The following is an 18,616-nucleotide window of genomic DNA, read 5'->3' on the forward strand; positions in this document are numbered from 1 at the left end:
TTTGGACTGGTACTTTCAGCAGGCTGCTGCACTATGTCACAAGCCTTAAATGATCTCAAACTGGTATGGATGTTAAAACAAACAAACAAAAAACAGTTACACAAAAGTGTATCACTGTAAAGATGGTTTGTTGTTGCAACCTGAAGTGAAATAAACGTAAGTGGAGTTTGAAACCAAAATATTTGTATAGGTTTATGTCTGGTTGAACGATGTGTGTGCCCAGTTGATTCTTTTTTGTGTGGGGGGTGTATTTTATTGTAATCCATAGGGGGGGCCAGAAAATCTTTGGGAACCACTTATATAAACCATAGTCTCTAGAGGAGTGTTTCTGTCACCTTGTTAAATCTATTCAGTGAATAACTGAGATAGTTCTAAACTATAAAAAAGGACCAACCCAGTACAGCAAGGTTTACTCAATAAAGTGTCTGGAAAGGGACTCTGTTATTAATCCCAGCTTGCATTTTTGCTTTGCCTCTAATGCATTGAAGCTCATGCACATAAACATTATGCGCCCTGAAATTGATTCACACTTCCTATGAATCAAAGGATTCATAGGAATTAGTTTTAAGTATTCAAACTCAAACATTGGGTTGTGTTGCAACCTTCAAGTGTTTTGTTCAAAAGCAGATGTTTTCAGAAATGTTTACATTTATTCCAGTGAAAAGTAATAAAGAATCAATTTTGAAACTTTTGCATTACTGCCATTAATCCTGAGCACTGTTCTTTCTGTCTTTATCAGCACTCTTGTCAATTGGATTATTGTTCCCTGGTGCAGAGGAAATGTCAGTTCTATATATCTTGGCTCTGGCATTTCATGCTCATTACAGGCTGAATGATTTTCAATTAACTTGCGATCTAAGCACAAAAAAAGCTTTGACTTGGCTGTAGGTGTTAAATTGCTAGGGAAACCTGTTTTACAAAGACAGACAAATTAAAGCTATGTAGAAATGCCATTTGGCTGAGCTGCATGCTGATACAAATCGTACTGCATAAAGCCCATTTTATGATGCTTGAAATACCCAAAGGAATAGTCATACAAGGTACAGTGCACTATATTTGTTTTTATTTTCTTTGTGTATGTTTGGTTAACATCATGTATCAGCTCCACTGACCAGAGAAGCAGAAATGCTTGGAAGATTAAAATTCATCCAGTTTCTGAGAGGAGCATTCCCTCTCTAATGTTGCAGGAGATAACACCCCCTTTTTAGAAAAATTCAAAAGTATGAGAGAACCTGAACAAAAAAAATGCCAATGCACATTAAAGCAAAGCTTTAACTCACCTCATCTGTAATAAGAGTGTTGCGCCGAAAGAAGCTGGCATAGCCAGAGGCAAACTAAGACATATGTGGTATAAAAGCATGAGTTTTCTTCAGAAATGTAAAAAAAAAAAATCAGAAATGCCTGAAAATATATTCTACTTCTGGATTATGGGGAAACACAAGTGCACTGCTCCGCCTTTTCATTTCTATGTTTCAGTTTTATGTTTGGCTCTGTTTCTTGTTAAGACCATTTTACATAAAGGGCAGAAAACATCCTTAGACCAAATGTTCATTTCTGATTTTATTGAGTTGCTCATATTTTTACTATACTTTTTTTTTTTTTTGCTAGAAATGCCATTTTTCCTAACGGACATTTTAAAGAGCAGTTTAACCCCAAAAGTGCTACTGTAAATAGTCTAAAAATACTATTCAAAAACTACATTTACAACAAACGTATGTACTGATTTTACATTAATTCAGCTTACGCATAACAAGGAGGTTATTTGGGTTACAGTCCAGTCGTGATATCTGAATAAATACCACCTGAATCCAGTATTTTTAAATCCAAAATGCTTTTTATGTCATTTTTGGTCATATTGTTGAATAAACCAAGGTGTTTTTATAAGTTTGTAATCACATAATAATCATCATTATGATCCTTTCATTTATGCAGTCCCTTTTTTCAGCTGACTGTTCCACTCAGTAGTGAGTACACTAATAATACTCTAATAATCAACAATCTACAGTCTACTCACTGCAGATTGTTGACAGAGTTGCTGTAACACCACTCAGGGTTTTTCCACCAATTTTTGGGAAGGGTAAAAATCCTTTTTGGCACGTTATGCTTACAAAAACAGATGATTTTATTAAATTAGTAGTCATTTTATATTGTTTGGGTGATCTTTAGAGATACCCCTATCTCATATATTGTTTTATACCTTTTTCAGGTATAAAACATGTATGCTTCATGATATCGGTCATGCATCGTGACAACATAGGAAAAACCTAAACACATTTTTAAAGCCATTCTGTGATGTCCACTTTGTTACTTTATATTGTTTTGAACAAATCCAGCCTGAATTACTAATTAAAAGCACTCTGCTGAGTAGCCAGTAACTAATCCATTTTTTCCCACAGGAGGACATAATCCTTGCTGACTTACCCTAAAACTTGCTTAGTGTATAAAATATTGAAACAAAGTTTCAAGCTGTAGTGCTAATTTTGAGTGTATTTGCAATTTATATACAGTGCCCCTTTCCAGTACCCTATTACATAGAATAAACATGCATTGCAAAAAGTAGGCCATATTGAATTTGATGCAATTAAAATGGGATTAGATTCTTATTAGATTAATTAATTATTATTATGAACAGCTGTCATAATAAGCTGTTGGGCCATCTCTGAATGTGATCAGAATTCCCATGTTTATGTACAGCTAAGTCCTCTGGGTATCCAGTCTAAGGATATCTTTTATACTCATCGCTTAGATAATGTATTCCTGTTTCTCTTTTATCAGTTCAACAACTGTGTTGTTTTTCTTGAAAAAAATCATTGTTTTAACCATTGTTTTTGTTATTTGCAACCCTCCTTTCTCCTGTATGGCCTTCTACCTTCCAGGTGGTTTGCATATCAATCACAAGGACTTTTGAAAATATTGTCTTCTGCAGTTTTGACTTTTATTTGTCGTAATTTTTTTTTCTGCTGACAAGTTTTTGATTCCTGTGACAATTTTTTTTCCCCTCTGGCACGCTCACAGTCCTTTGAAAGTCTGAAGTGAACTGGTTGACTCTGCCAGCCTTTAATATGCTTGTATATTTTTTTTTCCTGTCTTGTTGCGCTGGTGTTTACAGGCTTTTATTATTCCCTCCGGAGAGGCATGTCACCACTGGAAGCAATCTGCATTGATTCTATCTGCTCATTTCTTCTTAATTAGCTGATTTGTTTCACTTGGTAACTGGATCCTCCTGCAACCTGTTTATTTAATTTCAAGGCAGCAAAACCTTCCCTTTGTGGAAACTAATCCTCATGAATAAAGCATTGGTAACAAAGGATCACTTAGCTCTCTGTAACTGGTCAGTCAACAGCCGAAACTCAGACAGCACAAATAGCTTCTGCTTACAAGGATGCCGGAGTGTTTGCAATTTTATGCTACGAATGAAAAATATAATTTCTCTAAATCCCATTCTCTTCACCATAAGGATGTAAACCTGTTTTACACCAATAGATTGATGCTGGTTAAGCTTAACATTCTGTCTTAATGGGTACTAGCTGTCTTGGGACGCAAATAAATATTTATGTTTGAAAGTGATTTCTGACAAGAATGTAAAACTGTACAATTTAGCCAATTTCCATGCCGAATTTCTAATAATGATTTCATTTTACAGATGACCTTATTTCTACATATTTCTTTGTTAGGATTAGTTGTTAGGTAGCTACTTGAAAAAGCATTTATTAAATCATGTTTGCATGTTTTTGCTACAAAGAAGCCTCACTGTTAAACATTATTTCTCAATTAAAGAAACTTGTTTGTAATATTTGAAGATTACTCTAACCCTGAACCTAACAGGGGTATGAATACTTTTGAGCCAAACTATAATTCTAGAGTTTGTACGGTTTAATTGTTTTTTATGTTTTTTACTGAACATCTCTGTAGAACATTAGAACAAATACTAAAATATGCACATTTTTATATAATTCCCTTCATCAGCTCTTTACCGCTGATCATACATAGAAAAATCATGCCACAGTTTACATATGATCATTGATAAAATGTCTTTTTTGCCAATAGATTGTAGAGGCCCACAAATACAAATGCTGCTGTTAAAGCTGCAGTGTGTAACTTTTATAAAAACATATTTTTCAGTTATGTTGACTTTTTTTTGTTAATAACAATAAATGATACAACTGTTGCCGATCTCTACATAAAGGAATAGAACAAGGTGAATTTACAATTCTTTACCCCAAAACACACATAGTGTTCAAAACAAGGTAACTCGAAATCTACACATACTTCCAAGACGTGGCAGGATTAATTATTTCACAAGATATGCTTTTTATTTATGTACTATTTAGTCTAAATAAAATGACTCTAAATGAATTTAATTTAAGGAATGTGCTCCTTTTGCTTCTTTACTGATTTTTCAGCAAGTGAAATAACCACATATTAAGAGATGTTTCTCAATTCACCTACCTGTGAAATACATGGTTCTCTTCTTGTAGCTTTGATTACATAACTCGATCATCCATTAAATATAAGATCATTTTGCATGCGTTATTTTTGTGGAGAACATCTAATACTACTTGCTAATACAGAGTGCAAGGTTAATCCAGAGGCTTGCATCTAAAGACAGCTTAAAATTCAGCGAACACAAGCAAGATGGCATCTGCTTTATGTGCTGAATATCAAACTAGTTTTAGTAAATGAACAATATACCTGGAATTAACAAAGAAGCATATCAGAAACAGAATAGATGTATATTTCAAGGAGAAGTGTAAAATTGTATTTATTTTATGGGTTTTTTTTGTTGATTACATTTATCTTCTAACATATGGAGTCATTTATTTACTATATATGATGCAAAGAAAAATGGTAAACATTTTTGGTAGTGATTAATTATTCCCAATTGTTTTTTTAGCTCCTACAAATTACATTTTTGGGCTTAGCTGTAGTAATTCAACATTTTCAACACTTTTGCACAGAAAAAAACATGTAAAACCATTCCTGTCAGCAGTCAGTGTCTGAACCTCTATGAAATCCTGAACTGCTCATTAGTGCACCATGCTGCCTCATATGATTAGCGATGAAGCCCTGTTTCTGATGCTGCGTTAGTTTTTGACTATACATTACAAGTCACACTTGCTGTATGTTCTTGGTTTCTCCCGTTCAAAGATTTAAGAGAAAAACAAAACAACAACAATTAGTCTTCAAGGAAGATTCAAGGAACCTTTTTCCTTGAAGTCAGCCATGATTTCAGTTTATTGTGTAACCATGCCATAACCAAAATTTACAAAGCTACAGAAATAAAATAGTGATTTTTAAAAAATTTTACTTATTCTGCTCAGTACCAAATCTTGATCTGGCATCATGCTGATATTGATTTATTTATCATCTGGAATAAAAAAAACTCGTAGTCTCTGGTCCAGTCTTCATATTTTGTGCACAATCTTTGCTTGATGTGTTTTTTATTTATTTATTTTATTTTTTCAGAGATGTGACTTCTTTCCTATCCCTGTTCACCCCATGCCAGTATGCATGTTTGTTTACAACTTTTATTTAACCAGGAATAGCTCATTGAGATTAAAGATCTTTTTTTTCAGGCGAGTCCTGGCCAATAACAGTTTTCAAAGTTCTCTGCCTCACCATGCAAACTGAATCATTCACACCTTTCTCCTTCCATTCCTGAGCTATCTCTGCTCTTGTGACAGCCCTGTATATTATCTGAAACTACTTTAAAGCTTTCTTGGGAATGCTTATTCTTTCGCTACTGAAATTGAACCTTTTTCCTTGAAGTCAGCCACGATTAAGTAAATATTTAAATTGGATATGATCTTATTAGTAGTCTAAGAAGCTATTTACTGCTTTATTGCTAGTTTCATCCACCCTGTTCTTCAAATTCAGTTCAAATAACATCAACTAGCTACCTTGTCTTTGTTAACGCTTTGCCCTAAGACAGGCATGTTGAATCATTTAATAGCACGGCTAAAATACAGTGGAAATTAGGTGTTTGGGCTCAAGTTAACTTTTATTACTCATGCAAATAGTTTCTTCTGAATACTCTTCATGGCGATTTATGGTGGCCAATTCACAGTACCACCATCAATCCTGACACTCAAAACTTTGTGAAAATAAGTTAACAAACACTCTCTCAGGTTGTGGCCATAACTGTTGATAATTTTTGGATGACTACAGCATGAAACATTATCTACATCACTTTTTTTTCTAAATCAGTGTTGCCTTTTTAGCACCACAGTAATATTTATTTCTAAACAAAGGCTATTTGTCGGCATCATTTAGACTTGATTGTTCAGGTTCTTGACACATAAGCCGCTTTCCTCACACAGGGATGGTACAACAAAATGGCTGTCAGCCACAAATCCAGGGAAAAGTGTGAATATGTATTGGTGATATTTTAGGTTGAATCATAATTTCAAACCACATCTATTCAGAGCCACATAAAGATAATTACAAAGCCGGCCTTCCACCACCTGAAAAACATTTCCATAATTAGAGGACTAATTTCTCACTAAGACCCAGAGAAACGTATCCATGCGTTTATCTTTAGTTGCATTGATTACTGCAACAGTGTCTTCACAGATCTGCATAAAAAATTAATCTTCCATGCAGCTGCTCACGTTCTGAAGTAGAACCAAACTTGGAGAAGCAGCATTCATCTTCTATGCACCACAAATCTGGAACAAACATCTGGAAAATTATAAAACAGCAGAAACACTGAGTTCTTTTAAATCTAGACTACCAACCCACCTGCTTTGCGTTGCTTTTGTACCTTAATTAATGAAACACTAACCAACATTTTGATTTGTTCTGACAGGCCTTGGGAAAATTATGTTTCAGTTGTTGATTTTTGTGTTTTTATGATGTAAAGCACTTTGAATTGCCTTGTTGCTGAAATGTGCTATACAAATAAAATGTGATTTGATTTGATCTATTTTAACAACTTTTATTCTGCTGAAAAGGCGCTCTTTTTTTGTGTGGCTGGTTGTAGCACAGATTTTATGAGAGCTTGGCACTGCTTAATTAGTTTCTCCAATATCAGCTAACAGTGTCTGTTACACATCTGAAACATGTCTTCAACTTCTTACAGAGCTTTGATATGCTGACTATAATTAACCCAGTTTTAGCCTAAATGTGTTCTCAGAGGTAATTTATTCATATTATTAACCCAAAATCCTTCTGTGGGTTCCTATTATTCACTCTCAAAACGAGGGTGTTTATAGGAATTCTCAGTAAAAGAGTATTTAAATGGTAAATGGACTTTCCAGTCATACTTACCACCCAAAGCGCTTTAAAATACAATACAATTTACTCTCCCAAATGCGCACACATTAATCCGCTGATAGGCAGATCGGCAGGCAACTTTTCTAGGTAGTTCAGTTTTTAGGAAGGAAGTAAAAAACTAGAGCAGGGATCTGGCAAATCAGGATCTGGAATCGTTTATGTTTTAGTTTCAACTAAAGAAAGTTTAGACTACAGATTACTAGGCAGACGATGGATAGTTTAAAGCTAACCAGATGGGTTAGTGGTGGTAGGAGTTTTTGGGGGGGAGTGATAGTACTTGTTTTCATAGTGGTAGTAGTAGTTGCACTAGCTGTAATTGTAGTTGTTGGACTGGTTGTAGTACTAATACAGGTGATATTTCTAACACTAGTTACAGTTAAAGCTTCAGTATTTGTGTTGCTAGATGTTGTAGTAGTACATGTCACAGTAATAGCAGTATTGATAGTACCAATATTGGTAGTAGTATTGGTATTCACAGCAGTAGAAGTAGTCAAAGTAGTTATTGCAAATTAGCAATTGCAGGAGCAGTAGTAATTTCAATACTAATTGTAGTAATGACATTCACAGTGGCAGAACTATTTGTATTAGTAATCACAATAACAGTAGTAATGATAGTGATGTTATTTGTTGTATTAGTTGCAGGTGTTATAGTAGTAGCACCTGCAACTATTTGTTTCTTTTTGCTGTCTGTGACCACATCAATGTTATCTGTTTATTGTGACCTTGTAAACACTATCATTTTTCCTTCCGTCCCTTGTTGGTCTGTCTCACAGCACTATTAGTTAGTCGAGTGAACTACAGATGAGCAATGCTTTGCAGAATCAGAATTACATTGGAGGCCATTTTTCATTCTGCTAAACTCTTTGCAGCCAAAGAGCCATAAATGGGCCTCTTTACTTTCCTTATTTGTCCTTGTCTACTGGAGGTTACCGCTGGCTGACAAAGACTGAATTTAAGTGGACATCAATCTCGATAAAGAGGCAGAGCCCAGAGTAATATTACCTTTTCCATTTTTTTCACAGTCCTTTTACAGCAAGACAGAACAAATAAGGTTGTTTCATATCATGAACTTAAACATTAAGGTTTAAAACTAACCATTTTTCCTGCTGTAATTTTACATCTTGTCACTTTTAGTCTCCATATTTCTATCCAGTAAGTCCAATTTGTTTCAAAAAACCTTCAGTCCAAAATGGGACAAAATGTGTCTAGTTGCAATGGCTGTGTCATGTTGATAACAAGATTTCCTCTGTCTGCCCAGTGGCCTATCTAAGCCCTGCAAACGCGACGCAGTAAAAATTTGTCTCAGTGTGTCACCGGTGCCACAGCGGACTGGACTTCATGTACTCCACATAAATGAGAGTCATTAATTCTTCAAGTAGGTAGTTTTCAAATGCAATGCAGGAGTAGCTCTCCCATGGGAACAAGCCAACCCAATCATCTCTTATTCCCCTGCTTTTCTCTTTGCCTTGTCTTTTCTTTCTGACATATCTATCTGCTTTCCTTCATCCGAGTAGTTTCATCTGTCTTTTGAGTTACTGATAAGTCACCAGTGTTTGGAAAGATTACCAGAATCTCTTACCTTTTCACTATCTTTGATTGTAAAACATGCATTTCTTTTCTTGCTTGTTTCAGTGTGTTATGATCAGCTAAAATTAAAAACTAGGCATCAATAATGAATTTGAGTTAATTTAATTATAAAGTGGAGGTCTGAAACAACAGTACATTTAAAAGTTAAAAATATCATCTTAGCAAATGAAACATCTCAGCTGTTTGGTCATGAGGGTCATAAGAGATTCTGACAGCCTGATAGCCTTCATTTAAAACACCATAAAATCACAAGAAGGGTCAACATAGTAATGCTAATTCCCAGTTGTCCTCTCTTCTACAAACTTACTAGGTTATTACTGTATGTGATGCAGTATGGAGAGAAATATTTTCCTTTTTGAAATTCTTTTGATTGTCTCAAAATCAATAAGTTGGATTTAATGTGCCACTGCAGATTGTTGATAGTGGAAAGACGCATCTTTAATTGATTAATTTCAAGATTAAAAAGCACTGATTGAAGTTAAAAACATATCAGATTGTTTTACGCTGTACAAATTGATAATTGTATTAGAAACCAAAACACTTGTGGAGAATTACATTCCGAAAATTTAACTTGATAAAGGAAAAAAGGGGTCTAGATTTATATCATGGGATGCTGGCTGTACACTCACTTCCTGCCTCTTCCTCCCACTCTACCTCGCCTCCCCTCGGTCCTTCGTCTCAGCCTCACCACAGCAAGCGAGGCAGAGATTCCACAGTGTGTCTCATCCATCTTGCACAGTATGTAAAGACAGCAGCGCAGGAGGTTGCTTTTTCTCTTTTCCTTCTCAAGCTAGAAAGTTACCTGCAGACATATACATATACATATGGGGTTTTTTTTGTGGAAACTGTGAAACAAAAACAGCTCTTAACTTTTACCAATCTATACTTTGCATAAATGTGGGTGGACCTTCCACTAATTGCATACTACCTCATTTAAATGGAGTTTAATGGCACTTGTGTTTCCGCTTGGTTTGCACACATTTGGCATCCAGAAACAGCTTTGTACATTTGCCCATGAGGGTATAACCTGATATTTGCTCAGCAGAGCTGTCAGCCTTAACAGACATGATCCTCCCTGCTTTCTAACTGAAGTTTTATAACATTCTTACATTAATTAGAGAATGTATGATACATTTATCTTTTCTTTAGTTTGGAATCAGTTATTTTTTCAAAATATTGATGCATCCTCGTACAGTTAACCATACCTACTGCAAATTGGTGCTTGATATATTCTGAAATGCAATTTATTTGATAGTCTAATTCAGGTGTCTATCTACTGTTGTTGAAAATTGCTTCTTTAGAATTGTGGTGCAGTGCAAGCCACACAATTAGTACTGAAGTAATTGGCATATTAAGATCCTTGCAAGTATCACAGGCTGTTTGCAAATCACAGTGTAAACAAACAGAAGAGCTTTTTCAAAGGCTCTGAATCCAGCATAATTAGAAAAGAAATGGAGCCAGAGCCAAATGTTTTTTGTTTTTTTAATTTTTTTTTTCAAACCCTATTCAACTGACATTTACTGTTCCTGGAAAAAATGAAAATTTGAACAGCTATTTCTGTTTCTTTCTGTTTGTTTGCTCGGTTGTTTTGTTTCCTGTATGATCTTGCTACCTTATCTTGTTTTCTTTTTCTAATTAAAGTGTATTAAGATCTTATCTTTTTGTGTACAAGGGTGGGGTAACTAAAGTTGCAAACTTTTAAGTGAACTAGCCTCCTTTTTTGGTTTGTGTGCAGAATAAATAAACAGCCAAGGAAGTCAGAGGCATCACGTTAGAAGTCATTGTTTCCGTAGTGTCCAAATGACAGGATGACCTTGTTTAGTTACAAGGTAATTTTTAGTCATTATGACAGCCTGCTGGTGAGGTCCTGTCCTGGGAGGTCTGTGGACAGAGAAACATGTCTCTGCTTCCAGATCTGGAAATTACTCAGTGGGGAGTTGGTGGTTTGGTGATGTCTTGTTCCCTATTCATGACTTTCAAACTCAGATCTGCCACTGTAGAGAACATTTCACATTAATACTTGGAGTATTTGGGTCTTGTTGTGCCGTGACAAGAGACTACCTATGAGTTTATATATATATATATATATATATATATATATATATATATATATATATATATATATATATATATATATATATATATATATATATATTAAAGAAACATGATTAAAAGCACTTTAATTCTGTTTATTGCAACTCACTCAGCTAACCTTGTGCAAAATCAAGCTAATTTGAAGTCCATTCTGTTCACATTCTTTCAGGATTATGAACGCAACATGCTTTTTAAAGCTGTCATTTATGATGCATGAAAGAGATGGGAGGTAATGAGAAGAGTCTTGTGTTTTACAAGCCCTTCCGGCTTTTGTCCAGCCAATTTAATAAACCTCTATCCTTCCTGCAGCAGGTGTGCTGGGCTTTCAGTGTTTTTTTTATTTTTATTAAATCAACAACTCATCAGCACTTTCTGCTGTTTGTTTACTCGATCAAGTGGATCTGCATAAAAATTCAATTTGCATCAAAAAGCAGTCATGATTGTAATGAGTGAGAGGGGAACAGAAGAAGTAACATTTTTGGCTGTTTGTCATACTGGTTTATTTGAAATAGCCTCCAGCTGTATGAGCGTACTAACCTCAAACCTGTTCAAGCAAACAAATCCTTACATTTTAGATCCTTCATCCAGATGAATGTTATATTGGCAGGATGGTAAACGGAAAACCATTGCTGGTAGAAAGCCAAAAGAAGTTCTGTTTGCAATTTGCTACAAAATGAGATCAAAACAACTTTTTTGGCTTGCATGTAAAATATTATGTTTGGTTGAAAACTCACACTGCACATTACCCTGAACATAATCTTTGCTGTGAAACTTGGTGTTGGCACCGATGTGTTGCCGGGAAGCTTTTACTTTAGCAGGAACAGCGGAACTGGTCACAGTTGATGGGGGTGGGGGAGAGAAAAAGTAGACAGATCTAAATAGAGCAACATTTTGACAGCAAACCTGTTAGAAATGTTTCCAGTTTTATTCAAAGAAGAGCGGAAACATGAAACCCATTCATTTGGCTGACAAATGTTTATGTTTTAGTAACTTGAGCCAAATATGTGGTGTTTATCTTGATCAATAGCTTGTTTTACCCATGCATGAATAGTTCTGTATACCCCTAACTGGGTTGACAAAGTATTGAAGTATTTAAAGAATTCCTACAAAAGAGCAGAAGCAGACTTTTTCCAACGTTTCTTTTCTTTCTTTTTCAGTGTAAGCTAGTGGAGCTCAACACATCTGTAGCTTGAGAACCCACCAGAGGCTTGGGAAGACAATAAAAAGAAAGCCTATTAACCAATTTCATAACCTTTGCTCTGCTTGAAAAGCACTTTTCAGATCGGGGCAGGACAAATTCACATAAAATAAATCCAACTAATTATGCAAGGGTTGTAGAAATAAAGAGAAAGGCAATTTACATAACTGAGATGAGACACACCCTGATAGCATTGTCTTTGGGGACCCACATGAAACCATTTTCCTCATCGTTTTCTAGAATAGTTGTTTTTTTCCCCTTATGGTAGTGATAGTGGACTGCTTAATACTCTTGTGCTCAATTGTAAAAGTATTCATTTGCATTTATTTTATTTTCCATATTACGCATGATAAAACCAAAAATCTTCAGTTATAGGCCATCATGTGATAGACACATAAACTCAGAACTAAGGTGTAGAATAAAATAAATAAAAATCTGACATATGTGCTGTGCATTTGAGTTCTGCCCCTTCGCCCTGAGATTCAGTGCAACCAGTTGCCTGTGGAAGTCCTTTAATTTGTCAATAAACTATCCATCCAGGACAAATACAGTTTTTCTGTGAAAGCCTCTGAGTTATTGGAGAAAACTGGATGGCAAACAGCACCTGAAGACAAAGGGATGTAGTAGAAACATTAGGGGTGAGGTTCTGGAAAGTTTGAAGCAGAATTAGATGAAACAAAAACTATTTCTCCAGCTTGAAACATTTAATAGAGCATCTACTGAGACATTGTAGTCCGCCTACACTAAAAGGCTAGGCAAGGAGACCATAAATAAGGAATTCTGAACGATCTAGAGAGATCCAAAGGTCAGTTGTGATGCTCTGCAGGTCAAATATTACCAAAGCTACTAACAAATCTGGCTGGGAGAGCTATTATATGAATACTTCTGTTGACACAAAGCCGTAAGGAATTTGGTTTAAAGCTTTACCACAAGTTGGGGACACAGCATACATTCGGAAGAAGGCGTCCTGTTCAGGCAAGACCAAAATTAAACTGTTTAGTTTACACGCAGAGCGCTATGAGTGCTGGTATGCTACTGCACACCACCCTGAATGTACATATTGCCTCTACTTTTCATAAAATTCCAATAAAAATACCTTCAAATTTGTGGGATCCTGCAAGACACTGTCTCTGTTCCATTGCATCTATCCTTTTATCACATCCGTTACTAATCGTATGTGTGTCAGTCCACACCCTTTGACTCATCCCTATAACCTGTTTTTTTTTTTTTTTCCCCACTGTGACAGATGCCATGCTGCTGGTGGCGCAGAGGCTAGAAGGGCCTTTCAACATTGAATCTGTCATGGGTCCTATTGATGTCAAGATTTCAGAGGCCATCATGAATATGCAAGATAACAGTGCCCAGGTTTCTTTCAGGGTAAGTCAGATATACTCCACGGAAGAATAGAAGCTGCTCCGTACACATTCTGATGAGGTCCGCTCATATTTTCTCAACAAAAAAGCAGTTTGCTCGTCATGCTGGATTGTGTCTAAGGTGTGTACAACACATTCTAATTATGCCAATTTAGGTTCTGAATTATATGTTTCACATTGGTCAGATAATCATAGTTTAGCTAACAGTATTTAATGTGTTTCCTGTGTTTTACTGCATTTCTCCTTGCCCACAAAACTGCAGTTAGGAAGGGAAAAAATGTAGGTGGTTGTGAGGAATATTGTTTCTGCCTACACCGATTTAGATGCCAGTCCCCATTCAGAGCTCAACGCTCTATTGGCTGCCTCATTCAACAGATGCAGTTTTGTTGACGGTTTAACTAGATCTGTGGTGTTTTCCCCAAAGCCTGTAAAAACTAAGCCCTTCCAGCTTAAATAGCGTTGACCACAGCTCTTAACTCTCTGACTTATCAGTGCGGTTTCCTCAGCTTTGACACATAGCACCGTCACTCTGGTGGTGTGGACTGAATGATTCAGGAGACTTTAAAAAACGCTGCATGTTTTCTCCTATTTTCAGCATCCACAGCCATTCAGACCGCTGCCAGCTGTGTGCCCGTGTATTTGTAATTGCAGGTTTTCCAAGGCTGTGGCCAGCCAAAACTTGCAGAAATCTCGAGGTCTGCTCGTGATACTTCGGATGTGTTCAGCGCCCGCTTCAGGCCCTACAACCCAGAGGAGCCGCCCACCACTTCAGCTGGCACAAGCTTGGACAAGCTGGTAAGGACATGAGGTGAAACACTGCCATTTTCAACCAGAACATTGTAAACATCATTTGTCTTTCTGCCTCGACACTGTTGATTAAAGCAGGTGATTTGCCATCGTAAGCCCTTGGAGCCGGAAATTAATTCTTTTGGCTTGTCCTCTATTCAGCCCCATCTATCGATTTTTGTTTGTTAACAAACCAACAGCTTTACCCCGAGAGGGCAGCGAAGGGTGGGATGTGCCCTTCTTGTGATTGTGTACTTTGCAAACAGAAGAGAAAAGGATAAACAATGATGGATAGATTTTGTGAGGCTGACCAAAATATTTCTTGCTTTAGAGCATACCTCTATTTCCAGTCAGATTGTCTCCGTGTTTGTTCATCTTGATGTTGTTACAGGAGTATCCATCTCAAGTAACCTTGCAATCTAAAATGTTGAGTCATGTTAAAGGTTAACAAGAGGGTTGGAGTCCAATTTAGCTCTGACAAAGCTCCCATCTTGAGGCTTATTTCGAGCCATACTTTGTCAATTCCTTTCAAATATTCAATATTGGTGTCTGTAGATATTCACAGAGCCTTAAAGTTTTCAAACCCTCTTTCCACTTTTGTCATTTTCTAACATAATAATAATATTATAAGCACTTTCAAATAAATCACTGAACATTAACAAAGTGATAAAAACAACTCCAGTTAAAAACAGATATAAAAACAAGATAAGGAAACAAAACAAGGAAATAGACATGAAAACATATAGGACTGAGTGAATAAGTGGATTTCTCACTTCACTTTAAAACTCTCCACAGAACATGCAACCACAAGCCTGATAAAAACCAGACCCTTGTCCTATGCGATTTGCTTTGTGCAGAGGGTCTGGGCTGTTGACTGTGGAGAAGCGATTGTTTCCTGGAGGCATGGACTCTATTGAAGTTTTAAATTTATCCCTAAAGTTGGAAGGAATTTTGAAAAATAGGGTTGGAATTAGGGTTTAGGCCAATTGAGTAATGGGTTTTATGTAGTGATTTTATTTAGTGGTATCAGATTAAAAGGGGCTAAATACAAATTCATGACTTCCTTGTAAGAAATGTTGAAAATTGTGTATTTTTTTTCCTATTTCACAATTATACTCTGTTTTGTGGTGATCTTTCATAAAAAGAAATCCCAATATAATCCATTAGACTTTGTGGTTTTAACGACACAATAAAAAAAAAACTAAGGCACTGTATTTGAAAAATTAATTATCCGCTTTTGATACCAAAATTATTGGTATGTTTTTTATATTACATCCTTAAAACAAAATATGCCATGTTCTTGATAAGCTATTTATTGGTTGCATATCTGGGAAAGTTGCTGTTTTAACAATAATTATGGATTTTTGCAGTAACATTCTCACACATTAAATACTTTGATGCAGTATTAATTGTATGCTGTTGTTCATTTTGATTGATTACAAAGCATTTTTGATCTCTCTTATGCAGAAGAAACCTTTATTTAAAGCTGTTTGTGCTCATCAATTGATTCTTCCATCCACACCTAATTAAATTAATAAGGATTTTTCTGTGTTTCTGCCTTTTTGCTGCAAACCAGAGGATGGTTTGGAGGACGATGCAATTCAGTGTAAGATTCAATATTTGTTGTACTTACTCTCTTTTTGCTTGGTCTGTTGTTTTGTGGTGTTGTTTTGTGATTTAAGGCTGGAAGGGAAAACAGCCTTTTTTATTTAGCATATTCTGAGAGCTTCAAACTCTATTTTCAGTATATCCAACCAATAATAAATATGATCTGTTGTCACAGTCATATTTTCATCTCACTGGATTCACATATGCCTGCATATGGCATATTTTATATGAGCTATATGAAGAAAAAATACACTTAATCTAAGCTTTCAAAACAAGCAGATCTTGTTTGACACATCTGGCCTGCAGTTATTATTGAAGTCCATTTTACGCTCCTGTCATCCCTCAAGCCAACTCAACTCCTGGAGAAACAAATCAAGATATTACCCACTGCAACTTAAGTGCTAAAAACTAATTTACATAGATTACATTAAATCAGGTTTTAAATTCCTCTATTACAATTTCATTAAATAAGTTTACAAAAACAACAAATTCCATTATCAACCAACCTGATCTACCCTGTTCTGACCACATGATGCTACAAAGAGTATTTCCCAATGGTGTATTTACCATGTACAAATGGAAAAGGAAAATGACTTTCTATTTAGCTGAGTTTGGCTTCATGTTCTTACCTTAGGTTTGTTTCAAAACTGCGACTTTATTTATTGTAAGATTAAAACCTTCACATGTTGCTGTGATATATCAACTACTGTAGCTGTTTATTTGCAGAGCAGCGGCAGATAAGTCCTACTGCCTGCATTGTAAGATTTTTTTTACTATTATTTTCAAGTTATTTTAAATGACAGAATATAATTGATGTTCTCCATAGGGAATGTAGATCCTTACCCTAACTCTGAGACTTTCTAAAGGCTACAGCCGTTTCTGAATCCAGCATGTTCTAAAGGTTGAATGCTCAACAGAGCAACTTCGCTCTGCTCCAGCCTTTTTGTTTCCTGTTCAAAGTCTTGCTCTCTCTCTCTCTTGCAGCCTGAATGAGCAGAAAACATGTTACAACATATTGTGATAAATAAAATGTCCACTATCAATTGCTTCTTGCATCTCTGTACAAGAAGCAATTTATGTGAAAACGAAGGAAGACTATAAATTTCAACCAAGTGATCCCCAGCATACACAAAAACAATTTGCAATCATCATAATTTCCTCATGTTTCGAGCCAAGCAGCAGGTGCTTATTGTTGTATGTGACATTTTTTGTCATCGTTTATGACCATTTTTTAAGCATTCGTTTTTATTTTGGATAATGATATGCACATTTTGTGAGCCTTATTAGATAGCAGTTCTCTGATAACAATATCTGTTCCAGTAAAACAAAACTGTTCTTTCTTCTTGCCAGGACGAAAATGCATACATTTTATTAATTTAGTTTGTGCCATTATTCTCTCAAAAACAGTTGATGGCTTTTTTGTCACAGGTATCTTGCCTTTTTATATAGCCACCGACGCAGAAATTTCCTTTACATTTTTTTGTGAGTTGCGTACTGATGCTGTCCTGCCTTTTTTGTGGTTCCTCGTTGCTATTCCTACAGTAAGAAGAAACATCTTACTATATCTAGGCCAAATCTGGACATATAATTCTAAAAGCTCCTGTAGTCCATGTAATTTCTGCTTTTGCCTTAGGGTTTTTGAAGTGATCTATTAATGTTTTTAGTAAATTTAGGACTTTTTACACAAGATAAACCATTAAAAAGTGGATGTTTACATCAAGGGAATATTTTACAGTGTATTAAAGATTGCAATAATATTAGACAGCATTTAGTAAAATAAGCTGCATTTGGCAAAATTTAGCTGGCAGATACTAGAAATGCTGACATAGTGTTATATTAAATAACAATAACCTATGCTGGTAGAGCTCATTCTGATTAGCTAAACATTAATAAAACATTTTGAGATCAAATAAAAACATGTCAAGCTAATGTATTAAATTACATCCAAAAGCATACCGGTCCTGTAATGGAGTGATGACCAGTCCACAGGATAAACCCACAAGTTTGACCGATGTTTGACTTTACAACATTTTGTTCATTCTACAGTGATGGCAAAAAAATAAACACTGTGTCTATTAATTCTTTGGTTTTAAGGATAATTAGGTAATGATTACTAGACTCTAAAACAATTTTGGTCCAGCCTCAATTACACGATAGATAGCACCATACTATTGTTTATTATACAAAGACAAAAAGAACAAAAAACCTTAGGACTTAAAGGGATATGCTTTGTTTTTATTATGACCTTGAGATTTCAACAAAAGACCAATTTTTTTCTAGTTTTTGAAGACATGTAAGTGACTTAAAATAGAGCTCGGGGTAATTACAGTTGGTAGCTACAGTCAGTAGCTGCAAATCCTAGCAATATTGAAACATCTGTGTGAAAACATCATGGCATGGGTATGTTTATCCTTGCCTAATTATAATGTAGGCACTCATTTCTCACTGTGCTACAGGACACACGCTTTTCCCACAGGAAGCTTTGGTTTGAGCTCATTTCTTTATTTCCACCCAATAATGAGGAAAAAGTTCAAACACAGACTGTAGCCGACTCTGTTTGCAGGCCTGTTACACCTGAGAAATGCCAGAACACAGCAACTTTGGTTTTGCCGGCAGCTTTTCCTCTCAATACACATCCTGACTGACATCTCTGCCTGGTGTTTATTTATCTTGCCTTCACAGTGTACAGCAGAAT

The 18,616-nt window shown here is 35.8% G+C and overlaps 1 protein-coding gene across 3 annotated transcripts in view; it reads left to right on the forward strand.

The window, feature by feature from the left end:
- Nucleotides 1-18,616, forward strand: part of LOC116723221 (glypican-6-like) — a 107,065-nt gene that overhangs the window by 59,612 nt on the left and 28,837 nt on the right. For 2 of the 3 annotated variants that reach the window (XR_004339931.1, XM_032567968.1), the window contains exons 5-7: nucleotides 13,401-13,531; nucleotides 14,179-14,322; nucleotides 15,890-15,919. Coding sequence is in view for 1 of the 3 variants with exons in the window: in XM_032567968.1 (XP_032423859.1) it covers nucleotides 13,401-13,531; nucleotides 14,179-14,322; nucleotides 15,890-15,919 (305 nt within the window). In the remaining 2 variants the exon portion in view is untranslated. The remainder of the gene's footprint in view (nucleotides 1-13,400; nucleotides 13,532-14,178; nucleotides 14,323-15,889; nucleotides 15,920-18,616) is intronic. The other variant, XR_004339932.1, reaches the window with a different exon arrangement.

This window comes from Xiphophorus hellerii, chromosome 7, assembly GCF_003331165.1.
Source record: "Xiphophorus hellerii strain 12219 chromosome 7, Xiphophorus_hellerii-4.1, whole genome shotgun sequence".
Taxonomy (NCBI): Eukaryota; Metazoa; Chordata; class Actinopteri; order Cyprinodontiformes; family Poeciliidae; genus Xiphophorus; species Xiphophorus hellerii.